Source organism: Anser cygnoides, chromosome 17 (genome assembly GCF_040182565.1).
Source record: "Anser cygnoides isolate HZ-2024a breed goose chromosome 17, Taihu_goose_T2T_genome, whole genome shotgun sequence".
NCBI classification, from domain to species: Eukaryota; Metazoa; Chordata; class Aves; order Anseriformes; family Anatidae; genus Anser; species Anser cygnoides.
Genome location: NC_089889.1, coordinates 15,428,432 through 15,454,772, shown reverse-complemented (window position 1 = coordinate 15,454,772; position 26,341 = coordinate 15,428,432). Strand labels below are relative to the sequence as shown.

The 26,341-nt window shown below is 47.9% G+C and overlaps 1 protein-coding gene and 1 long non-coding RNA gene across 3 annotated transcripts in view; one reads left to right on the top strand and one right to left on the bottom strand.

Moving 5' to 3' along the window:
- MORC2 (MORC family CW-type zinc finger 2) overlaps positions 1–7,815 on the bottom strand; it is a 53,341-nt gene extending 45,526 nt beyond the window's left edge. Inside the window, exons 1-2 of one of the 2 annotated variants that reach the window (XR_010825563.1) lie at positions 7,587–7,776; positions 1,938–1,991 (exon numbers count right to left, since the gene is read on the bottom strand). Coding sequence is in view for 1 of the 2 variants with exons in the window: in XM_066979099.1 (XP_066835200.1) it covers positions 1,938–1,991; positions 7,587–7,654 (122 nt within the window). In the remaining variant the exon portion in view is untranslated. Of the gene's footprint in view, positions 1–1,937; positions 1,992–7,586 lie in introns of both variants that reach the window. The other variant, XM_066979099.1, reaches the window with a different exon arrangement.
- A 77-nt stretch (positions 7,816–7,892) lies between these two features.
- Positions 7,893–14,115, top strand: LOC125180550 (uncharacterized). The gene is made up of 2 exons (XR_007159181.2): positions 7,893–8,694; positions 8,825–14,115. It is a non-coding gene; the product is annotated as an uncharacterized lncRNA (long non-coding RNA).
- Positions 14,116–26,341: the final 12,226 nt, after the last annotated feature.

The window sequence follows — 26,341 nt, the reverse complement described above, 5'->3', positions numbered from 1 at the left end:
AAAACATTGCTACTATACATAATTAAACTTAGTTACAGTGAATATCACTGACTTTTTAACAAAAGTCATGCTAAGGAAAAAAAAAAAAAAAGCACATTTCTGAGCTCCTTCCTGTATGCAATCAACACCTAAATTTTTTCAGTCAAGCTGCCTATGAAAAGCTTAGTAACTTCTGCATAAAAGTCCATCCAAATACATTCACGTTTGTCATAGGAAACTGTCATTAAAAGATCATTTAATTAAAGGCATTCATATGCTCTGTCCTCTATATTGGAAAAAGTAGCACATATAGCACTATTGCCTGCTTCTCACACCAATTTTTTTATTTTATTTTATTTTTTGCTATGTGCAATATAGACCTTCACATATCTTTGGTTTACTGATCAGAAGAGTGCAGTTGTGCTATTGCAATAAAACCCTACTTCCTAAATGCCAAGTCACTTTATTTCATCCTTGTATCTCTAGTCAAGTAAAACTACTTTTCCCAGAAGGCTAACAACGTATAAGCACAGTTCCTCCTCTGGGAAAAGAGAGATAAGAAGTTTGAAAAGAAAAAAAGCCTCAGTCTAAAATAAGCTACATTATGTTGTAGAAAAAGTGAAAACAGCAACAGCTGCTGATCTGAGTTAAAACACAGTTCAATACATAGGCACAGAGTCCTGGCTAGCTTCCTACGAAGACTTTGTCCAAAGAAATTTTTCAGTTCAGCTCCTTACATTACTAACTGCATAGTGTGACAATTCATGCTTGATAGAAAGTAATCTCAAAATATTTCCACAATATCACATCATAATATTTGATGAAGCTGAAGGAATAAATATGCAAGGCTTGGTATGCAGCTATAGACTGCAATATGAGAGATGTGGCCTAAAACCTCTAATTTCCAAGTACCAACTCTCTCAATTTTCACAATTGCTCTACTTGTTCTTGCTCTATTTTTCAACATCCCACTTCTGATTTCATTTTCATCCTATAACTACCAGGAGCCAAAGATTATTGAAGGATCTTAAAGTCCCAACTCCAGTAATTATTATTTTACCAATTTCTTTAAACAAAAAGGGAGAGTTACTTTTTCCTTAAAAAAAAAAAAAAAAGTGTTCTAACAATTTCCCTTCTAACGTTAGTTATTCTGTGATTGATTCAAACTTACCTTGTTGGGAATACTACTTTGTTTTTTAGGGGTCAAATGTGGCAGTATAAGAGGACCAACTGAAACACACTGTGTTCAGTTTTGGGCCCCTCACTACAAAAAAAAAAAAAAAAAATCGAGGCCCTGGAACACATTCAGAGAAGGGTTACAAAGCTGGTGAAGGACCTGGAAGACAAGCCCTATGAGGAGCAGCTGAGGGAACTGGGGTTGTTTGGTCTGGAGAAGAGGAGGCTCAGGGGAGACCTTATTGCTCTCTGCAACTACCTGAAAAGAAGCTATAGGGAGCTGGAGGTCAGCCTCTTCTTGCAGGTAACTAGTGATAGGACAAAAGGGAATGGCCTCAAGTTGCGCCAGGGGAGGTTTAGGTTGTAAAATAGGAGACATTTCTTCTCAGAGTGGTCAGGCATAGGGATAGGTTGCCCCGGGAAGTGGTGGCATCGCTGTCCCTGGGGGTGTTTAAAGAAAGGTTGGACGTGGTACTCAGGGACACGCTTTAGTGGGAGACAGTAGTAGTAGGGTGATGATTGGACGTGGTACTCAGGGACACGCTTTAGTGGGTGACAGTAGTAGTAGGGTGATGATTGGACCAGATGATCTTGTCTTTTCCAACCTTAATGGTTTACATAATCTGCTATTGACATTTACACTAAGCTATAATGAGGTTTTCTATTTTTGTTTTTCTTAAAGTCTACTAGAAGTGAAAATTGCTCAAGATCTCCTAAACAGACAGACTAATTAAATCTTTACTGAATCTTCCCTTGGGAATTAGGCAGTCTCAGAAACATACCTGGCATTATCCACAAGTTCAGCAAGGGCACCAAATAAGAACTCGTGGGTAGTTCTGCAAAAAAACAGAATCAGCAGGGTTACACTGACACGGAAGAGAGACCTTTAAATAAACACTAATCTCAAACATATTTTAAACAAGTCAAATCATATGTCTACAATACCAATGCCTTCTACTGACACAAGACTAAAAATTAGTGTTTTACTATCTGCTGGGAGCAGATGCTCAGCAGAAATGCTGCCCAATGGAGAGTCTGTTTCAGCAAACCTGATTCTCTTTATGTTCTGAAAAACATCGCGTGGTAAACTCACGCATTCTTAACAGACATAGCAGAGAAAGTTAGTGACCTGTGAACAAGTCATTGCCTATGAACGAGAAAACAATTCATATAAATCCTCAATTATTCACCACATTGCCAAGTCTCTTTGTGGCAACTAAACAGTGTCTATATGTAAAATAAGGACAGATTAATATTACAGATAAGGTCCGTCTCTACCATGCACATATTCACATAGCAAAAGTTATTTCTAACATGAAGAAATTTCCAGATCCTGGTAGACTTCCAATAAATGCAGCTGCTCCTAGTTCAGAAAAAAGACAGTCTTCTGCTACCACTGTACCACACCACCTTCCAAACTCAATGCTAAAATCACCCAGACAGCTGCCACTAGCACAGTCACGAAAGCTATGTTTAGCTTCTAGCCTTTTAATTACCACATTTTATGAGCAGCACCCATTAAAAAGGCTTTAGTTATGTACCTTAACCTTGGAAAAAAAAAAAAAACCACAGTGAGGAAACATTAGAGCTAGTAAAATGATTCCAATATGTTGCCCCCAACATTAATGTAGTATCTCCACTGAAAGCCCAACTTCTTGACGCATTTTCAAAATCCAACAATTATTTCACATGTAGATGAGACGTATCTACCCCAATATTAACTGCAGCTACAATACCTGAAGAAACAGTTGATCTTGCTGAACCAAATAATTTAATCTACCCAACAAGGATTTATGCAGTTTATTTTTTCTCTAGAATGGCTGATGAAGAGACTGAGCCCTCAGAAGATGTTTTTATCTACATATTTCAGTTTGCATGAAACCTCTTCACATACAACCTGTTTTCACTACTACACAAAAAGGCCAAACAAATTATACCTAAAAATCAGATTTTCAGCTTTAGAAGAACAGGTACAAAGGTACTTCCTGCACATAAAATATATGGCTGTCCAGGATGTCAATAATTACAAAACAAATTTTCATATTCATCTTCAACGTCATGAACTCTAACCCATCAATGTAGCTCCAAGTTGAGATAAAATACATCAGTTTTCAAAGTTATCGCTAGAACTACAAGAAGGGAGCTTTCCATCTCTCTAAGCTTCCACTTGTCCATAAAGAAACAGGTGACAGAATGGAAAGAGTGTTCTAAAGACCATCATACCAGTCAAAAAGCTTTATCAGAAGCTCAGACCTGGTACTCCTTCATTTGAGCAGGATTTCCTGTGCACATATTTCAAGTGCTCCCTATCATTTAGTTTAACTCTACAAATCAACGTTCCAGAAACACATTTAAAATTAACCTGTGTCAGGGGAAAAAACACAAACAAATGGATACAGTAGCGCTAGTAACTATACTTCGTAAACAGCTTTCACTCTACAATTTAAAGAATACTTAAAATCAAGGAAAAATGTTAACAAGGATTTCCAAAGAAAGATATTGGAACAAAATAGCTGAAAAATCATCGGAAGATAAGAAACGCAAGAGAAAAAATTATTTCTAAATAGCATGACACCATACCCAACTTAAACACCTACCAAAAATGGAATCTCTTGTGCTGACCAGGTAAAGTGAAACCTTGCTACAAGCAAGCGAAATCAATTCAAGCTATTTACCACTAACAAAAACGTGTATACACTATAATTACCTTGTATTAAGGTATATTAATCTCAACACTAAGACTCCTGAAATGTCCTGAATTATCTTGTCAATATCTAATTAAAGTCACACGTACTGCTTGGCCTAACAAAAACCATGATCTCGCCTTACAATCAAGTGTGCCTAAAATACCTAACATCCATCATTATCAACTGGTAGCAATCCTCTCCCCACCTTCTGGGGAAAAAAAAAAAAAAAAGGATTATTTTATTGCAACATAAGTTTCAAAAACATACGCTAAGCTGTTGGTAAAATTGAGGCTGTACAAGCTTGTACATAACCTGGACATACTTAAGCGTAAGCTAGATCATCATCATCAGAGGCAATATCAACCTCAATCAAAGCACTAGAAATACAACCATTACTGGTCATAAGACTGATTAAATGAAACATGGGGAGTCAGGAAGAAAGCATTATTAAAATCTGCAGCCTCAGTGAAAACTTGGCATAAGTGGGTTGACTTTGAACCCTCTTACAACTTCTACCTTTCATTCAATACAGCTCCATCCATGCAGGAGGCCAAACTGGTCAAGGAACAACAGAACAGGGACATCTAAGGCTGCCAGTATATTTATTCAAATATGGGTTACAAAAGTCAAGTCAGACAACTCCATAAAACATGACCAATTTCAAGCATGTCTACAAACCAATTAGAGTAGCATACCAAGGGGTGGGAAGGAAAAAAAAAAAAGGCAGCTTATGTTCTGAGTTCAAGAATCGTTCCTGTTTGAACCCAGCTGGACTTCCAATCCTACATAGTCAGACAAGTACCTAGTAACTAATGAAAGATGTAAGACTTTATGTTTGTTCTGAAGGAGGACACATCTGGGAAAATATTTAAGTTGGAAGTTTGGCATCTGTGTCAGAAACAAGAGCTATCCTCTTGTTACTACATTGTTTCAAGCCAGAATACAGAACATCCACAAGAAGAAACCTGAGGGCTTGAGGGGTGGGGAGATGTTGTTTGTCTATTACTAGTATTCCTCAAGTCCACCATTCAGTTATTTTGAAATCTTTTCATCTGAGTGAACTTCTACTCAAGCTGTATTTAACAGGGGAATTCTAGTTACAGAAAAAAAAAAACAAACTCAAGTTCAATCACAAGTTAACTCTTTCTATACAACACTGTTTGAAGACAATTTCCGCTCTTCAGATTTTAACAAGCTCCTTCGATCGTGCATTACAAATATTCAAAATATACAAAAAAAAGTTGGCTGAGATGAGATGCATTTTTGTTATCATCTCAATGAATAGCCCTGGAAGCATCTTAAAGTGGCAGCATCTCATTTTCAAGGAAAAAATCCCAATCATTGTTAAGACAGGTAGGTAGCTTTGGGAAGTCACCATAAAGACAATACACTGGTAATTTTCATGTGCTTATGCTCTCAGGCTTTCATTATAGCACATATACAAGAACTTTCACATCGCTCAATTATTCAAGTTCCATAAAAGCACTTGGAATAACATCAGTGTTATTTGAGAACTAAATAAAAAAGCAACTGAAGTGCTTCAGGTACATCCCGTGAAATTTGCCATGACGCATGGAAGCATTAAGAAAGCATTCAAAATATCAGCTGTAAGTCCTCAAGTTTGAGGACCAGATAAACTGGCTCCTGAAATGCACTTCGGAGCATACCCTTAGGTATATCACAACTTATCTCTCCTTCAAAGAGCCTAAAAAAGGAACAAATACAAGTCATGGTTTCCTTCTGCTGCTCAACACTGATGGCTGACTTTAAACTACAACTTAAAGAAATTCTACCTCCATGTTATGAAACATCTTTTGACACTGCAGCAAAATTTGAGATGGTATGGTTTTCCTCAGAGAGCAACAATAGTCTGAAAGACAAGCCTCCATTATCAAAAACCCTATGCTGTTCTTAGGTTGTTGTATGTTGGGTTGGTTATTTTTGTTGGTTGGCTTGTTGGGTAAAGATAGAAGCTGTTTATTTTCTGTTTGTTTGGTTTTGATTTTAAAAAGTATTTCCATTCTTTTCCACTGCTCTTCTTAGGGAAGTATTGGCTTACGCGCTGATCTCCATGATCTCAGAAGGCTCTTCGCTCACAGTGGATGAAAAGCCCTAGCTTTGGCTTATTCATGATCGTTAGCCTCCAACTCCTCCTAACAATTTTATAATGCAGCACACTACAAGTAGACCAGCAGCGTATGCAGGACAGGAAGTACAGTGGCAATACTAAGTGACTTTATTACTTTAGGGCAGGAACAACACTGTCGGTCTTTTCTGTGGCACAGACTTTATCTTCTTATGAAGCACAGCCAATCCTGTTGTCCTACTGGCAAATACAAGCCACCACCAGAGCAATGTCAGAGCTTTCTAATACATACAAATATATGCCTTCCACAACCAGACATGAGAATTTCACAAGGCAGCAACAGCACCAGGAACTTGACTCAATATTGTCTTATCATCTTCAGGCACCAGACTGCTTGCTTCACGTGCAACTGCTACAGGCCAAACCAGAGAGCAAAACCACTGGACGTGGAACCAAGGGTGACATCAGGCTGTTGCTATCTTACTCTTTTGTGCAGAACCCCTTACTTTCCTGATAGCGAAAAGAATTTGATAACGTTCTTGGCACATGTGAGATTTGTCCGAGTAGTTGTTCTTGTAGCCATACCTTGCATTACCAACAAAAACAGTCAGATCTGCTTCAAAATCAAGCTGACCAGTTTTGTGCATTAGTAGTCCTTAGAATGCTGCAGACCACTGAGGCCCCTCGTTCTACACTTGCCTTCACACATTGAAAAAAGCATGCAAGAGATGAGGTGGCACTTGATATCTTCTTCTACTGATGGTAACATTAAGAGTCAACTCTTCCACAAAACATTAGAAGACAACCTGACACTGGTCATCAGTTGATCAAAATGAAGAGATGCCAAATGTGGTTCACGTTTCTTCTCCAAGACACTTTGGCCAAAGCAAGCTCTTTCTTTAAGCTCTTCTGTTTATGACACAACAATATTGTTGTGTTTTGTGGGTTTTTTTTTCCAACAGGCACGTCTCAGGTGGATGCTTAACCATGTTAAGCAGCCGTTCCCAGTGGCACTTCTCATTTTCTAGATATGCATTCAGAAGCAATAAATTTTAAAGTCGGTGAAATTTTGTCTCTTCCCAGGAGATTTTGTATCGGGGACTCTACAGTGAAAAAAGTCACAGCTACTTCAAAAAGCCCATCTGAAGATTCTCATAATCCTGCTTGAAATGTATTTCCACAAGACATTCAGGCATGAATGAAATGAGATGCCACGGAAAGATGACAGCCATGACAGTCAACGGAAACACAAGGTTCCTCCAAAGGGAGACAGATGCAGATGCAAAAGTAAGGCAGATCTAGAGGCTATGCCCTCCTTCCCCCCATCGCGTTCCTCTCAGGAGACCTGCGCCGTCCGGTTCCCGTCTAAAACCGCAGACCGTCTACGTTAAAGACGCAGCTCTGCTTCGGGGCGTGCGGACGACCGAGCCGCAGAGCTGCTCACGAAGGCGCCCCGGGCTCTGCGCTCTGCTCCTCCGGGCCTCGGCCGCCCGCAGCCGCACTTACCTGCCCCGGGGCGCCGCAGCGCGGTTGAGGCGCGGCCTCCAACGGGCTGCGCCGGGAGCCCGCCCCGCCGCCGCCGTGCCGGCGGCCCCGCGCCCGCCGCCGCGACGGCGAGGCGGCAGCTGAGGCCCATGGCGGCGCAGCCCGGTACTCACGAGTTGGTGTGCAGGTACTCGAAGGTGAGCTGCGCCCGGTTCAGGCTGCTGTAATTGACACACGACATGGCGGCGGCCGCGCCCGGGCCGCGCTCCGCGTGCCCTCGAGGCCTCCCCGCCCGCCACCTCCCCCCCACGCCGGTCACCGCCCTCGCCGGGAGGCCGGCGCCATGCGCACGGACCCCGCAGGGCCGCGGCCACCGGCCGATGGTGCCGGGCACCGCTCCCCGCCCCGCCGCCCCCGCTTTGTCTCCGCCGCGGTCACGACCGCGCCCCTCCGCCACCGCCGCCGCCGCCTCCGCCGCCTCCCGCAGCCACCCCCCCCGCGGGGCGGGGCCGGCGCGCTGCCCGCCCCTTGGGCAGGCCGCGGCGCGTGACGAAGGAGCCATGGCGGGGGCCGCTGCGGCTTCCTCACGGCCGCGTGACGGGCGGCCTCGGCCAGTGAGAGGCGCGGGCGCAGGGCGGGCGGCGCGGGGGCGGGCGTGTGCGGCCCCGGCCCCGGCCCCGGCCCCGGCCCCGGCCCCGGCCCCGGCCCCGGCCCCGGCCCCGTGCTCCAGTGGCGGCCCCGCTGCCGGCCCGGCCTCTGGCCGAGCGCTTCCGCCGCCTCGCGCCGGGAGCAGGGAGCGCCTCGCGGGGATCGGCAGCAGCCGCTGCGGCCTGCCTGAAGGGCGGGCGCGCTTCGGCGGCTGCCCGGCGCCGGGACCCGCGGCTCGCGGCAACCCCTCCGGGACGGTGGGCAAACGGCGGCGGCGGGGCCGGCCTCGGCGCCTCTGTCGTCCCCGGGCAAGGCGGTGCGGCCGCCAGCCTCGGCGGACGGCGCGCATGGGCGAGGGCACCGGCACGCAGCAGGAGGAGCCTCCCCCGGTGTCACGGGCGCGGCGGCGGGGGGCAGCGGGGCCCCCGGCAGAGCCGCGCGGCAGGACGGAGCCACACCACAGCCGAAACCGGGCCTGGAGACCGCCGGCTTCCTGCACGGCCGTTGCTTAGACTAACGCCGCGACTTGGTTTTCCTGCCGGTGGCTGCTCGCTGCTGCTGAAAGCTCTGGAAAGACATGAAGGAGAAGCAGCTAAATTTCTCCGTGCTTCTTAAAATACCTTAATAGAGAGGGTATGTAAACTCATAAATGTTCTTGTTGCATTCTTGTGCCTTTGGTTCGTCTTGAAACCTAAAGCGACAGAGCAAAGTTGTGCTGCCTTCCTTGTGTCCTACGGACATGTTGTTCCTCTCTAAATCACAGGCAGAAGCCAAGAATCCTGAAGGCCTGAATTACATTGCTGAATACTTGGGTTGCCCAATGGAAAAACATATCGAATTCTTCTGAAATGATCTTTGAAATGGGATGACTGCATCTGTGTCTTGGATAATAGGAATCTGGACAATCCAAAGGTCCAAAACTTGAAGGAATTCAGTCTACAGAAACTGAGGTGAAGCAAACTGCATTGGAGCGAGACACTGAAAAGTTAGATCTAATTATCTATTAAGCTTAAAAGATGAATGGCTAAAATGTTTGAGTTGCTTGTCTCCCATTTTGTTTGCAACACCTTCTGGTCTGTGTGTTTGTGTGCAATGTGTCCCCTGACACATCTCCAGTCCAGAGCTGACGATTCTGCAGCTTTTACTTGAGAACTTTGCTTCCCAGCATAGGATTTAGTTCTGTTCATCCTCAACTCAATCAGTTCAAATCTAAATACTCCTTCAAGTCCATGAGTCCTGTTATTACTGCTGAGGCGGATTGCTCTCTGTATGCACGTGTATAGTGACTTTTTGATGACTGCATACATATGTGCAGTGATTCTTTTAGGCCTTCTCTTTGAAAAGCTGTGCGTGGCAGAACATCAGAGCCACATGAATGCATTAGGAAAATTATTGGCAAGAACAGTGTTTAGGTGTCCGTAAGTTTATGACAGGAAGTATCTGCTTGGGTCTTCTAAAGATTGTAGCACTATCTGTCGTAGTCAGCTTTCATTGCATCATATTGCACTCAATATGAGAACCAGATAGTCAAAAGCAATGCAAACCCAATCAACATAAGGGCAAAGTAGATATCCAAATACATGTCACTAAGGAACATGAATCTAAAACTTGTGTGTCCCGTCAGCCTTGCCCTCTTTGGTACTCAGGATATCCCCTCTTTTCCTAACAGGAACTTTGTGGTAGTCTCATCATCTTAGGTTTGGGGAAGAACAACATTCTTTTCCTGACAACAGAGAGTTTAGCAGCTTCAAGAGAGTATTGTGTCAGTCTGCAACAGCGCGGTTGGATGCCTTAATTGATGCTGCTGTGGAATCCCAGGACTGGGTTGGATGCTAGTCCTTTCCACCTGGCCCATGGGAGAAGACCAGCACATTGCAGTTCCATTTTATTTCGTCAGTCCTCGGCAGGAAATTACTCTTTTCCATCCCACCGATTGGTGGTGTTGACTTCCAAGTCATTTTCATTTTCTCCGACAAAAAAGAAATCAAAAATTCATTTTTACTTTTTCTGTAGCTGCTCTGAAGTAGATTTCAGATATGTTTCTGTCTTCTGCTCTTCGGCTTCTCTTGCCAAAGTCTATAAAGGATTATATTGTTGTTTGCTAGCCCTCTGAGCTGCCAGACATCCAAGGAAGAATGAAATTACCTGTGGCAAAACAATACTGGGTTGCACCACAGCTCCGATTTGGCCACAACTTAGCTATTCTTTGATGGGCAGCCTTTCTGCCAGTGAATGGAGAGATGATGCGCTCTTTTTGCCTGTGCACCAGTGCTGCAAACTGTTCATTTCCTTTGCTTGTGAAATGGAAGTCTTCCCATTGCAAATTCACTTATATCCTTTTCTGGGCGTGACTTTTATCTCAGGAACTGCCTCTCCAAACTTTTAGTAGTTCTAGGTCTCTCTGTTACATTAGTTTTGACAAACGGTTTTCCTTTTTTTTCCATCTGCCATCAGCGCCATTTTCTTGAGTTCCTGTTCAGCACATGGGCGTGTCTGCAGACATCTTACACCAAAAGGCAGAATGAATCTGGCATCTTCCATCACTTTCTTTTCCACAGATGTGACAAAGTCATACACCCCCTCACTTTTGAGGGGCTATTCAGTTGCAGTAGAAAGCAACAGCTTGCAATGATGCACACGACTATCCTGATAAATGACCTGCGGAATGGTGGTTCAGCCAGCCAGTGCAGGCTGGGGCTTGAGGCAAACCGTCCTGCTCTTCTTTAACCTGTATTTGAGTTTCTCACACAGAGCTGAATTTGAACATCTCAGTCTGTACAGCTTTCCTACTCTGAAGTAATCCCCAAATCCCCTTGGAAAACTAGTCTTTGAATCCACGCTGGTCAAGATTTGTGTTCCTGGGTTCAGTGAGAGTTCTCGTGGAGTCCTGCATAGTGTTTGTTCCGTAGTCTGGTGTAGGATTTGCAAAGCCTCTTCCCGCTAGTCTGGGTCATAGCCAGAGGTACTTGGCCATGTTCAACAACAGTTCAGTTGTGTGGCCCCTGTTCTGAAAAGTGGAGGTAACTGCTTGTAATACCTGCATAGGCCTTGAATCAACAGTTATTCTTTGTCTTCTCTAGTTTTTGAGAAACTTTACTTACAAGCCAGTACCCCAGGAGTGAGTTGCCATAGTGGTGAGCACTGTGGCCTGCACCAGACAAGTGCCATGAGTGCAACAAAGTATCTTTTCCACACTTACTTGAAGTTTCCAAAGCTAGTTAGTGGCTTTATTCTGTGCATATGGACACAAAGAAACATAAACTTTTGCACTAAATAAATGTGTTTTTCCCTGTTGGAGTAGTACCTGCAGTGATTGTACTGGAAAATAAACCTGGGAACCTCACCAATGATCCTCAGTGACTTACCAGTCCTTCCTTTATCTTTCCTTTCTCTGGAAAGAAAAAATAGCATCTAACACTGTCTCTGTGTGCAAAGTCCTCTGTATACATTGTGACAAAAGCTGCTGAAGTTCTCATCCATGTTGTTTTTGCACTGAGTGTTCACTTTCAGTGTACTTCTCAAGAAGTTCTTCTGCCATTACAGGACCCAATAACCTAACTTGCATGGATCCCTTTTCTATTGCCCTGAATTTCTAAAAGGAATTTCGAAGTATCTTACCTTAACGGGCTGTGAAACATCTTGTGGACTCGCAGCTTTTTGTTCTTTTGTGTTGTGACAACACTGGCTCTGCTCCATGATCCACCCTGATTACCTTCTGTTACAGATGGAAATTCTCCCTGCCATGAACTATGCTACTCTCAAAACAGGATGAGATATTCTTCATTAAATGGAGCATGATTGTTTCACTCAAAGAGAGGAGCTACATTATTCAAACCATTCTGACTTTTCCTGGGCATGAGTTGAATCTCAGGATCAACCTAAGACAATGCAAGAGCACAAGCCATGAAGTCAGGAATTTAGATAAAAACAAGTGTCTTACCTCTAGTTTTTTTTTCTTAGCAAGGAGTTCTGCCTTATGTGATCTGGAGTAGACACACTTCTTGTATTCATGATAACATTCGTCCTGTCTCTCTGTTGTTCGAGTCAAGTAGCAGAACAATTGGCTGACTAATTCAAAGTAGACATGGAATGAGACCTCTCTTCATGGATGTCTCTTTTTCTCATTTGTGGGGAGACATAGCTCCTGGCTTTCTACTTTCTGGAACAGTCATTTAATGAGCAGTCAGCGAGTCAGTCCTTATAAGACATGCAGACCAAAATGTTCAGATGCATCTACCTAAACGTGTATGGGAGGCGCTGACCTGAAAGTCCAACATCCTTTTCCATAGTGCCAAATGTCAGCCTTGTGCTTGCATGTCTCATGGGAAAGTCACACCATGGATTTAAATTAATTATTTCAATCTAGATACTATTCTCAATAAGACACTGGCTGTCAGAAGTGACTTTGTAAATTAGCTTGCAGAAGACTGGAAAGGGAAGGAATAGATGAGAACAAGGAGACATCCTGAAGGAAGAACCAGGAAATTGTCAGCAGAATGTCTGGATGTTGAGGATCCTCCTTCTGCACCAGTCAGGATTCCCCCATCCTGAGTCTATCTTTCCCTAATGAACTAAGCAAAGGAAGGAATTAACAGACGAGAAAAAAAAAATTACAAAATGGCAGTATACCACTTCTTCACCACTTTGGGCTTAAAACAGAAAATGTTCTGTGCCTTTTTGAGAATGATGTACAGAAGAGCCCACAAGAAGCTAGTAGATGTGGAACAGTAGTGGAGTCTTAAAAGAATTTAGCTGACAAACTTGGAAGGGTTATGAATGGCATGAACTGATCAGAGATTTACAGTTTGGCCAAGTTGCATGGTTTCCCCCAGGAATGATGAGAAGGATCCAAGCCTGAAGGCTTCTTTCCTTCTAAACTGATTGCATGACATTTTAGTGGCCTCTACCTAGATGAGAAGGCTTGCAGGCTTCTTAACAACATGACTAATGAGCAGAATTTATTTTGTTCATGAATAAATATTTTTTCCTATCTCATTATTTGAAAAGTGTGGACTGTGTTATCTGTTCAGTTCAGCATTTTCTTAAACCAGCCCAATGGACTTGTCTAACATCAGCACAGCTCAAATTATTTCAGTTTGGCAAACTTGCAAGCAACTGAAACCATGATCTTGTAGTGATCACAAAGCTACTAGTGATCTTGTAGCTTAGGGAAATCTCAGATGTAGGTGCCTCTTAAAAGTATCAACCAGGTGGATGGGGCTGTGATACAAATGAAAAGCTGAACAGCCAAATGATCACATCTGGAAGAGAACACAGCTGGGAAATTCTAGCGAGGGAGGAAGGCTCCATAGGCTCTTCCTATAAAAACATCTCTCAGTGACTGTCAACAGAGAACTGCTCCTCTGTCCTGTGAATACTACCATGTGTTAAACGTCTTTTATCATCTCCGAAGGCATTCATCTACCGTAACTTTAGATGCAGGCAGATACAGTACCCCAGAACTCTAAAATGCCTTTCTGCATCATGTGAAGTTGACATCAAAGAGAACAGGCCCATCTGCTTTGGTGGCAGTGGATGAGAGGAGCTACACAGATGCATAGCATCTTGCCTGCTGTACAACTGCATAATGCGGCTGCAGGAAGCCGATCAATGTGACAATTACAAGCACGTTGGCAAGAGATGGTATATGGAGCAAAAGCACTGTAGCAGCTAACAGACTTGTAGCGAAAAGCAGACAGTCCTGCTGTCAGTGCACACCTCCAAAGACACTCCCTAACCTGAGCAGGGGCTGTTGGGGAAGCTGGAGGTTCTCATGAGACGAAAGAAAATGGAAGCTGTGTGGTGTGACATTTTTTTCAGCAACTTCACCATGAAGTTATTTGTTCTTGTCACTCAGATCTGCCATCCAGACGTGGTTATTTTAATTAAAAGAAAGCAGCTCAGTAAAGGTTGCACCAGCATAGCGTGATCATCTCATGTGACAACTTGACCAGTCCTCAGTAGTCCTGTAATCCCATCAGTGTCTAATCTGGAGGCTGTGTGGAGATGTTGCCATGCTTGTTCAGTACATCCTGAGCTCTTGTTCTTCTTGAAGTCTGTCTGTCTTTAGTCTGAGCTAATGATTGAGATAGTAGATGTTCTTTCCTGACATGAGCCTAAATATTTCAAAAATCCTGCCTTTGCTCTGTAAAGGCAGCTTTGCCTGTGTGCCTCTCCCAAATGATTTCTCTGCCATATCTCCACCTAACCTGACCTGACTGGGAAGAGCAAAATATCCATGGGCTCACAAGGAGCGTGGTAGTGACGTGTTTCCTACAGTCATGAGAGGGCAGTGGGTATGTGAAAAGCCAATGGAAAGACAATGTCTCTGATCTGAACTGAAAGTTAACTCAGATGCTGCAGCAGCCATGCCAGCAGTTGAAACATAGTGTTAATGACATTAAGTGTGACGTTGTGGGCAGGCAGACAGCCCTGGGCTCAGATTAACTGGAGGGATAGCAGTGAAAGAAACCACCAGGAACTGCAGAAAGTGGAGAGGCTAATGTGGGGCCAGCCCTGACCTGGAGCTAAGATGATGGAGGGAGCAACAACCAGACAGAAGCGTGAGAGGTAGTGTCAGGCCTCCCCTGGGTGGAGAGTGAGAGTGGGTGCTGGCTTAGGGATCATTCAGCAAAGCTATTACTAATTAAGGGCTAATTACTAATTAAGGGCTGGGGGGATCAGGTAAGGAGAAGAGGCCTTTTCTCACTCTCTCTACACATTCATGACCATTGGAGCTGTAGTTAGTGGTGCTGCCATAGGCCCACAAGGATGCCCAGGGCTCCTATCTGCACTGGAGCAGAGTCAGTGGTGTAGCCAAGAGCCGGGAGAAGCTATGGTCAAATACATGCAACCACCTTATTGTGGTGTCGATATGCAGGCTGCACTACACAACTGATACAGGGCTGGTCAGATCCCCGTTGCTTGTCTGCACATGGACAATGCGATAGCCAGTCTTCCAGGTTTATGGAACTGTGTTTCTGCAGCACATGCAGGTATTTGGCTCAAATGTGGAGGTATGCCTTGCCAGGAGGAGCACCGCCATTCCCAGATGCATGCCACTAGACCTCTCAGTGCATCTCCGTGCCACCAGCAGTCATCCCAACTCCAAACCCTACATGGGAAAGCTGCATGAAAAATGGGAGAAAACTTTTGCATCAGATATGACTCAGGACTTTGGTATATTGCATTCTTAAATATTTATTTCAGTGATCTTATAAATGTTTTATTTGAAGAAAAATACTGTAATTGGCCAATATTCCACAAAATATAAATATTTTGCTCTAAAACAGTACTTCCTTCCCCTGCTTGCAGAGATTTTGTTCTTTGCTGATTATACAGTTCAAGCTCTGTGCATGACAAGGGCTTTTCCCCATGCTACAGTCTGTTTACATGTGGATGAAGTCTTAATCCAAGCACTGTAATAGCAAGGGGGAGAAAAAAGGATTTATCCTTGGTTAATCTTCAAAAATAGCTTTTCATCTGACAGTCTTTTCCGCTGAGAAAATTTGCGTGTGGGAACAGGCTAGGAAAATTGAGCGGAAAAGACAGACACCCCTGTAACACCTGCAATGGCTGTGCAGAGAAGGGGGGACACTTGTCAGGAACAGGAGCCATGCAAGAGAGGCCACTCGTGCAACACAAGGGGTGCTGGGGAGCAGGCAGTGTGGAGTGTGTGGCATGTCTTGGGCTTGTCCCTACGAGCTCCTCCTTAACAAAGTTGGTGGAGGGACTTGCCTTCTCTCTGGTGTCGCTGTTTTTTTAGCACTTGAAGAGTTGCTAGCATGCTGGATGGTTCCTCCTGTGGATCAATGTCCTACCCTATACTCAGGGCTTCTCTGTGTGCTGATTTCATAGTCCAGAGACCCACCAGGCAGTGCAGGCCAGTGCTGAGGATGCTCAGGGTCCCACCCTTGCAGGACTCCCGTTGGAGCATGAGGAGCTGGCTCTACTCTCACTTCTCCCAAGCCTGTGGCAGAGCTGTGATCAGACTACAGGGCTGCAGCTATAGGAGCGAGCAGGCAGCAGCCTGGGTGGCTTGCCTTCAGAGTGCCAACATCTGGGAGACAGGAGCTGTTGAGCTTGTTGAAGCTTTTCAACAAGCATTTCCCTGAAATGAGAAGAAGAAAGATGCAGGAACTGGAGGTCGGATGACTCAGGGTTGGGAGCAGTGGTGCACAGCATGTTGATGTAACCTCTGCCCAGCACAGAGAAGCATGCTCAGCTGGAAGTTCACCACCCCAGTTTGCTATTGAGGTGTAGCTAATGAGTTTAGTGTCAGCTGGACGACCATGCTGCCATCAAGAGGGTATGTCCTTCAGAGGGAGACCAGGCTAGGCATGGTGTGTGGCTGTTAAGGGGACCTGGGCAGATGGTGTCCTTAATTGTATGTGGTAGTTGGTGGGACTTGCTGCCTACATTTTTTGCTTCCAGCAGGACCCAAAGTAGGGCACTACTTGTTCAGTGCTGCTGTCTCCTAAGCAACTGGTCTGGAAGTATCCACTGTATTTATGTGGGGTAGGTAGAAAAATCCATGGTGTGAGTATCTTAAAAATTGTAAGTTTTTGTTTGTTTGTTTTGTAACATCAGCTGGAGGCTTTGATCCATTATATATTCTCAGTGAACACTGCTGTCATCCATCATTCTGCTAGGCTCAGTTTACCATCTGTACCTGGGTCCAGGAAACATTTTAACAGATAGGAGATTAAGAGAAGGAAGCTTGTCACAACAACTTGTTGATTTGCAGAATGGCAAAGGAATGTACATGTGTGAGAATGAAAAGTAAACACTGTAAGTGGATCAGAAACAGCTTCGTTTTCTGACAGGTGGTTTTTGTGTCCTGCACCACAGTGTCCAGAGTGGGACAGGAATGAGGCACGTTTTGGGTGGCTGGCAGAACAGTTTCCCTGAGAGACTCAACACGGCACAAGGGGTATGCAAATGTGGGAACAGATTGTGAGAAACGTCCATGTTTTTGTGAAATGTAGCATGGCTGATGTTCAGGGGCTGTCTGTGGGGATGTCAAGATAGGAAAACTCATCAAGAGAGATCAAGCTGCAGCATTCAGAACTGTGAAAACTCTTAAAATTTCCAGTGGCTTTCACAAGTAGAACCAGAAGGATGTGGAGAAGTCTTTCAGCTTTGGAGGGTGCTGTGAGTCATCTTGTGCTGGTGTTCCTGCAGTGAGGAACTCAGTGCTCCTTTGCCCAGTAGCCTAAGAAACCCTTTTCACTCCTTCCACTTTGGATGGAAGAAAAAATAAAATAAAATTACTTCAAAGTCACCACCAGCAACTTCTTCAAACAAGGTTTATTTCAGCCTATTGCATCCTTCCCCCTCACTGAGGCTCTCAACGCTGTTTTTCTGTAGCGTGGTGGGATGGTGGCAGAGGTGGAAAGCAAGAGAGATGGCAGAGCAACATTAACTGGAAGCAGCTGCTCTCTCCCATCCCCATGGTATGTTGAAAAAGAGCAGAGAACTGGACCTGTCTGGGCACAGCCTTTATCCCGAGTGCTGGGAAAGAGAGTGAAGAGCCACTAAGATGCAGAAGAGTGGGAAGGAAGGACTGCAGGCAGGGTCTGGCCAGGATGGTGTCTTAGCCCCGCTGCACTGCCAGGCTCAGGGCCACTGATACCCTCTGCAGCCAGCATCTGAGGCTCCAGCGCAGCTGGAGGGCACACAGCCAGCTGCAGTGCCACAGGGACACTGGCAGCTGCCCACAGCCACATCCAGCATAGTGGCAGTAGAGACCTCAGGTGCTTGCGTGGAGTTTGAGCTGTTTGCAGCCCAAGTAAGCAGAGCAGGAGCTCAGCCGTCACTGACACGTAGGACTTCCATTCAGAGTGGGGTGCAGTGGTCAGAGCAGTAACTGAGTCACAAGGAGTACAGCGCTGTCTTGTGACACCCATGCAGGTGGAAGCCACAGATGACCCAATTCAGTGACTGAAGTGACTTACAAGAATGACCTCTGGACAAAGAAAGGGTAGAAAAGTACCTCACAGGGACCAGGGAGCCAGCAGAGCTGCCTGGGGTGCTGGTTGGAGCACTGCATACATTTGCTGTGTGACAAGGACCTATTCATGCCAGTTTTGCTGTAGATAAATTTATCTCCCATCTACAAAGGGAATTTGAGACAACATATGCAATGGAAAACAGCGTGCTAGCAATCTTTTTGTGTGTAGACAGGGCATTCAAATGCAATATAGCTCAGCCTGCCTGCAGCAGACTAGACATACCAACAAGGATTAAGAGTCCAGTGCAAGACTTGGCAGAGTCACAGCTGGGCAGGAAGGACTCCTAACCAGGCAGCTGTTTGGTTCTTTCTTATATAAGCTGTCTAGACCAGACAAGAAGAAACGAAGCCAACCCTGGCATAAGACTACTGCTCCTGCACAGACTGTTTCCAACCTCCAGCTTTCATATCTGAGCTTGTGCAAAGCAAGAGGGAAGCAGAAGTATGTTAGTAGTCAAGCCAGCTCTGCATCAGAGAAAAGTCTGTGAGCAACTACAAAAATAATGGAAAAGAACAGTAACTAGTGAGATTTATTACAACTAGAAAAACATTTGATGTTTTGCACACAGAAGGTACTGTGTTGCCAAGAACTGTCTTCTTACAGTGAGCCTGCAAATGCTAGGGGACACAGCTCAAGCTGCAGGAGAGGGGAGGATGCTCCTAGGGAGAAGTGGCCCAGAAGAGAAGGTGCAAACTCAGAAATCGCTAGTCGGTCGAGGGAAGCGACTGTCCCGCTCTACTCTGTGCTGGTGCGGCCTCACCTCGAGTACTGTGTGCAGTGCTGGGCACCACAGTACAAAAAGGACATTAAACTGTTGCAGAGTGTCCAGAGGAAGGCGACGAAGATGGTGAAGGGCCTAGAGGGGAAGACGTACGAGGAGCGGCTGAGGTCACTTGGCCTGTTCAGCCTGGAGAAGAGGAGGCTGAGGGGAGACCTCATCGCAGTCTACAGCTTCCTCGCGAGGGGGAGTGGAGAAGCAGGTGACCTATTCTCTGTTATCACAAGTGATAGGACCCATGGGAACAGTGTTAAGCCGAGGCAGGGGAAGTTTAGGCTGGACATCAGGAAGAGGTTCTTCACCAAGAGGGTGGTTGCACACTGGAACAGGCTCCCTAGTGAAGTAGTCACTGCACCAAGCCTGTCTGAATTTAAGAAGCTTTGGACTGTGCACTTAGTCACGTGGTCTGAAGTTTTGGGCAGACCTGTGCGGTGCCAGGAGTTGGACTTGATGACCCTTATGGGTCCCTTCCAACTCAGGATATTCTATGATTCTATGATTCTATGAAATGTTTCACCCAAGTTTCCCTGTGACTGTTTCAGTGAAGAATCAAGTTAATTTAAAGAGAGAATGTGATCAGAAAAGAGGCTGGTCTTGAAATATTTCACATGGCAAATGAGACAGAAGGGCCTGTGGCTGGGACAAGTGCAGCCACAAGGGAGTAAAAACAACCAGAGCTGTCACCAGGGAGCAGCAGAGGAAGGTTCATCCTGTTGGTCCATAAGGACAGGACACCCCTAGCTGGAGTGTGGATTAGCCATTGGCAGCCTGCAGATTGAGGGAAGCCAGCTGTGTGCTGTGTGCCATGGGGCAGGACATGACCACTGGGTGCAGCATACCCAAGAGCACTTTGTCGCTGCGTAATTTGTCCCGTTAAGGAATACCAGAACCAGTCTCTTATAGGTTGTCCACAACACTACAGGCTTCCAGACTTTTTGGAGCAGTGTGTCATGAGTGCCTGTGATGCCGTTTCTTGCTGCCAGGGCCCATGAGAGATCAGCTGCTGGGAAATGGGGTGCATGGGGCCCTGCCCTGCCTCGTTAACTGTAGAGGAAACAGGTTTGCCCCCCTGCCCAGCCCTGGAGGAGAAATGCATGCAGCCACCCTCCCTGTGGAGAGTGGGGCCTGGGGTAGCCCTGGGCTCGGTAATGCAGCTTCCTCCGCTCTGATCCAGGCGGTCTGCCTGCCTTGTCACGAGGCTGCGAGAAGAAAGTCAGGTATCCGGAGGGGTTGGCCACCTCTGGGACTCTTCAGCTTTGTTTGTGGCACCGTGGTGCCACTTTGTGTTTCTCCTGTAGCCCTCGTGACCCTGAGGACCTTCCCCAAACCCATTTCTGTAAGAAGAGTAGTAGTGCTGAATGAAGCCAATTTTTAAGGCAGTTTGAAAAATGGATTCCTTGTCTCTCCCTTAACATCCCGATGTCCAAAAAGCTCTGTTTGAAAGGCCAGGCCCTTGGAGAGGATGATGGCTGCCCTGAGCAGGAAAATCTTCTGGGAAGCTCTTAGGAAGGACCATCATGTTTGAGAGTGTCTGAAACTTGGTTATTAAATTACCAGGATTGGTAGCTTCCCTGTACCCCTTGTCCTTATTCCAAACCCTTCCTTTCTTGGCTACAGCAGATCTCAGCATTGTAATTTATGGGCTTTAGAGGTGTCCCAAAAAGGGAAAAAATAGCTATGTTCAGTCAGTGTGACAAAGACATTTGAGGGGGGGTGGTGCGGCGGCGGTGCTGGGGAAGGACGGGTCACCTCTTAGGAATGTCCTGCCTGTGGGAAGGCTGGAGCAGCCTCCCTCCCTTTCACACATGGCCAGGGCCTTGTGCAAGTTCCTGGAGATGAGCTGGAACTACAGCACGTGCATGACCTCCCTCTGGTCGGCCAGACAGACCTCTTCATCTCCAGGTGTGGCTTTTGAGATGGCCAGGAGCTAGGACACAGCCCTGCATGCGATTCTGCCTGCAAGCCCCACACAGCCATTTACGAGCTTTAAAACAATCAGGATTAAGAGTTTCCTGGCTGTCAGCTGTGGAGCAGCACCTCTGCTCAGGTCTCCATCATGGTGGCTGCCTGTGGGCCCACTCATGCACCGAGTCACACACAGAACTCATCCCAGCCCTCCGTATGTAGTGCTGTAGGACTGAGAAAGTGACTGCAGACCTGGCGGAGCTGTGGGTTCCCTGAGCAGCTCTGGGTGCAAAGCACAGCAGGATGAGACACTGTGGTCAGTGCCCCTGTGCTGTGGGAGTGTTATGACCCCTTGGAAGTGACGGATCAAAGCTCTGACCATGCTCAGTCCATCACACTCCCCAGCCCACTGCCAGGCAATAGGCTGAGCTGTGTCCTGAGCAGATGCCAGCCCTGTTCCTGCCTCCACATCCCATCTCCCTCTTCTCCCAGCAGACACAGTGCTCTTGCCAGCCTCCTGCCTGCAGCCACACCGTGAATTGCTAGGTGCTGTGTGGCACTGCAGCCTGGCTCTGGGCTGATAAGGAGCTGGTGGTGCTTCTCTCTACATCCTGGGGTACAGGCAGGGTCTCATGGCTAGGCAGCCCTCAGGTAGTGCTGGGGAAGCTGCTGTGGGAGAGGCTCCAGGCTTCTATGGTGGCCCAGCAGAGACCCTGGCAGAGGTGTCCACATCATCTTGCTGGGCCCTTGCTCATGGCGTTGGGCAGCAGGACAGGCTTCACAGCATCCTCCGGGACTCGGTGCAGGACAGGGGCCAGCAGTAAGCAGAGAGAAGAATCCAGGCGGTGGATTCACTGAACCGTCAGCCTGCTAGCTCCTGCTAGCTGAGGCTGTGGCAGGTAGGACCCCTATGCCTCACTGCTGCAGGACACAAGCCTGGCCAGGATGGACACGCTGCAGGCAGAGACAGCACGCCTTCTGACCCAGCAGCCCTGCACATGCAGTGCAGGAGCTGCCCTTTGCAAGCAGCTCCTGCTGAGGGGTGCAGGGTGCACCCACACAGGCTGTGCCCCAGTCACTCATCAGCAGCTGCTCCTTCAGCATGGTACTGGCATGGTCAGGTGCCCAGTGCAGCAAGATATGAGACGCACCAGGAGCATCTTGCTCAGCGGAACAACTCCTCCATGCACCGCTGGACCCTGTGCAATGCTTCATGTGTCACCTGCTGCACACACCACCTTGGCTGGTGCGCCAGCACCTCTGTGAGCAGCATGAGCAGGCAGACCAGATCTTGGAGACATACAAAGTTGATGGCTTTCTTGTGTGCAGAGTGACAGACACAAGAGATGTTCAGCCCTGGAGATTCATGCTTGCTGTAAATCACTTTTTACACAAAGAGAAGTGCTGCATGCTTTCTGTTCTCATATTTGCCAGCAGGTCGTGAGAAGTGGAGTCCTCAGTGCTTGTAAGAGCGTTGCTCCTCCTCAGGCAGGAGTGTGACCTTCCTTATCACATGGTTCCTTCACATCTTGGTGATGCAGCATCCCCAGGGCTGGTATGAGGCTGCACAGTGCCCATGCCAGAGCAGGACGTGAGGAATTAATCACACATGATCCTGCCCTGGCCCTAAGCAGGACGTGAGTCACACCTGAGAAATGGGCACGTGTGTTTAGGTACGAATGCCCTGTCCTGAGCAAATGGCACCAGTCCTGTCAGGCATATGGTCACCGTGGCTGGTCTTGTCCAGGGACTGTGCCGCAGAAGAGCTTGTGCTGAAGGGGTGGCAGCATCGCAGTACTGATGTACTTCGCTTAGCTTCTTTTCCCGAGGGGACAGGAGGGGAATTTTGGTTCCCTTAGGAGCTGGCTGTTGCTTGTGCCTTACAGAGAGCCCAGGAAGGGTGCACAGCAGCACCCTTGGGGGAGCTGGAGGGTAATGCAACTGGGAGCAACCCCCCGTCAGGCTGCTCTCCACCCTGCAGCAGCCCTCTCAGCCTGGAGTGCTGGGCGACAGGGATAGTGCAGGATAGGGATATCTATATCTATATTGACATTGATATCGATATAGATATATAGACAGGGATATGCCTGGGCACATGCTGACAGGCTGGGGCAGGGGGGTGGGGGGGGATGGAAAGCTGCACATCAGCAGCTCCAGCTCCTTGCCCAAGGGGAGTATCAGGGAAGGGACAAGTGGAGCAGACACTGCCCCAATATGGCCCTGGAGGGAGTGACATGCTTCCCAAGGTGCTGTGAGCCAGAGAGAGATGCAACCTGAGAGCCTGAAGCATTCCTCCACAGAGCCCATGCCAATCTCCACACTAACTCATGCTCCAGCTATGTGGTGCCCAGGGACCACTGTCTGGGAAGGTCTTGTCACATCCTCATATCTACTCCCCCCTCAGTGATAAACTTCCCCTGGCTGGCACAGACGCATGAGTTGCTTTTCCTTAGGTGACAAAGCCAATGCAGAGAGCTTCTTCCACCGGCACCTAGCCCCACGTGCTGCTCTGTGCCCTGCAGAGCCACACTGCACTTCTGCTTGTAGGGCTGCACAAGGCACATGATCAGGGAATAACCTGGGCAGCTGAGGCAGGTCCCTGTGGTGCCCTGAAATAGGGTGGACTAACCCATGTCAGGCATAAGATGTCAGGCAAAGGCAGCCCAGGACCTCCCAGACCTCAGAGAGCTCTCTCCCCTGCAGTCCTCAGGAGAGAGAGGAGGAGACACAAAGCCCAGCTGCTCAACTCCCTCCTTCAGCTAGGCAGATGGGTGCAGCCACCGTGCTCCCCTCAATAGTCACAGGCAGCTGGAGGAGCCTCTCTCTTGCCTGGACACCTTGGGGGCCATCAGGCATGGGTTGCCCTGGGAGCTGGGTCTGAGAATCCTGAAACTCATCCAGCATGATGTCACTGTTTGTAATAGCACTGTGCTCTGTGGGAGCTGCCCTGGATATTGGCTCACAGGGGAGTGACGACGTCAGGCTACACATGTGCCTGCTGTGGGCAAACAGTGCAGTGCCGCAAAGCCAAGAGCTGTCCTTCTCCTCCTCGTCCCTGAGCACATGCAGTGGCTTTTGGCAGCATGGGGGCAGGGAATGGGGGGTGCCTGGCCCAGCATCCCACTGCGGTAGCAGGTCCTCCCCCTCTTTGCCTGTGAGATGTGGCTTTGTCTGTGAGATGGGGCCAGCCAGGTCCAGGAGATTTGTGACATTGGCTCTGAAATCTGGGCTCTACTATGAAAAATTGCATGTGGAGTGACACACAGTCTGTGGATGTCAGGTGTTCCCAGAGGAGGAGGGACGGGTCTCTGCAAGCTCCAGTCATCATGTGTCTCTGAAGGAGGGAGGACAGAGGGGTCTCAGCACCCTCCTCTCCCTGCTGCCAGCGGTTCCATCTGAGCCAAGGTGGTGGTACGGGAGCACTGGCCACAGCAGAAGGGAAGGGTGGGATCTGCTTCCAGAGGGGAAGAGGAGATCACCTCTGTCATGCCCTGCCAGGGGTTTAGGAGCTTTGCCTGTGTCCTCCTCATCCACCTGCTATGGGGTCCCTCCTGTGGGTATGCTCAGGGCACCAGCAGCCCTGAAAGCCCTGCAGGTCCGTGCTGGCAGGACAGTGCTGGCAGAATATCAGGACCAATGCCTGCTCCTGTGCTCCTCTCCTCTGCTGCAACACCCAGAGGAAGGGCCGAGGGCTAGAAAGAGACTGAATTCTCCTTCCCTGATGCTGCAGCAGGGTGCCTACACAGTGGCACTGACACCTGGCCTCCATCATCCTGCCCTTGAGTCAGGCAGGCGTCTCCAGACCCAGGCAGAGCCAGAAGAGTCACAGATGCACACCGGCACAATATAATTACATTGCTGTTATTTAACATTTCATCACCTACAGCAGCAAAAGGAATCCAAAGGACTCCTGAACCTCCTCCCCTGCTGTGCTTGTCCCCTGCCTGGGAGAGCCCCCAGAGACCAGCCCCTGTGTGCTTGCCCTCCATGACAGGGTTTTGTCCCATCTGCTGGGCAATCCGCCCATGCCAGTACCTGGCAGCTGCCCTGAGACTTCTGTGCACAGGTGAGATCATGCCCTCACGTGCCTACTACTGATGCGCTCGGTAGCAGCCTCAGCCTTTCCTGTGTTCCCCAGAGCCAGTTCTGCTGCCAAATTCCTTGCACTCACCCAGAGGTTTGTAAATCTCTCCTTGCCTCACTTTTACATGAACAACAAGGTCTTCTTCTGCAAGGCTGTGTTCAGCTGGATGCACACGCAGGAGTTCCCTGAGCTTACTGCCATGGGGAGCCTGGGGGATGCTGTGCAGAGCAGAGCTGTGCTGCCCATTGGCACTGGGCTTGTAAGAATGCAGCAGGGTCATTACCTTGGATAAACGAAATTCAGAGAGGCATAGACTTGCAGGAGCAGAGGCAGGGATGGGATTACAGCAATATTTGGTACATATCTAATGAGAACTGGGGTGAAAAGACTAATTGGATCAGACTGGAGTTGTTTCTGCTCTTTCCAGATGTCAAGCTGGCAGAAGCTGCACAGCAAAGCAGAGAACAAGGAGCTGAGGGGTACAGGAAAGCAGTCTCTTTTTAAATGCCACTGTACAGTAACAACCGATGGACAGGAAGTGCAAGAGGAGTCCTCTGCATATGCTGAGACTTACATGCCGAAGGCTGCTTTATCAGTATAGCTCAGCATGCTTCTGCATCTGGGTGCTGTGTGCAGGACTGAAGTCCTACCTGCATGCTTCCCCTTGCAACAGCAATACAACCAACCATGCAGCAGTAGCCAGTGCTGCTGCTGCAGAGGTGCTGGGGAACAAACCAGTACTGATCCCACCAGCCCAACTCCACCAACAGGGCCCCTTGTACACCCCATGTGCAGGAGAACTGCTGTAGGGCAGTTGCAAGGGAAGGGATGGTTGTGCCCCAGCAGGACCCAATGCTGCTCAGAGCCAGGCAGCGGGAGCTGCCAGGGAGCTCCAGGGTTCAGGAAGAACAGAGCTCTGGGGTGCCAGGCCAGCTGGAGATCCCCACCATCAAATGGTCCCTCGGGTAGGAATTTTGAACCAAGAGCACTCCCAACCTGAAAATTGCTGTAACAATCAGGCACTTCCATTGCATCCCATTTTTGTGGCCTGCAGTGGTGTCTGCTTTTCCTGTGGTCCCGCTCCACACCCAGAAGCCTTCCCAGAGAGCTGGAAGCTCACAGAAGATCTGATCTTGGGAAGCCCTTTGGTCTCTGGGCTGCCAGGTAGGGCTGTAGGCCAGCACATCCTCTCCTTCCAGGAGCTGAAAGCAGGAGTCAACTGCAGAGCTGAGGCAGCTGGGAGCCCACAGCACTTCTGGGCAACAGCAGGCCAGGCTTAATTCCCTCCAGGGAGTACTCCAGGAGGCCTTGTCCAGAAACAATGGAGACCCAGGGCTGCAGCTTCACAGGTGAGGAGCTTGGGGTCTCCAGGGGGGTTCTCCCCACTGTGACACCAGGGTCTGGTCTTCTGTGGTACCGAGGCACTACACATCTAACTGGGGCTGATGCAGGCACTGCAGAAAACAAGGGGGTGATACAGAGAAACATGCGGCTCCTTAA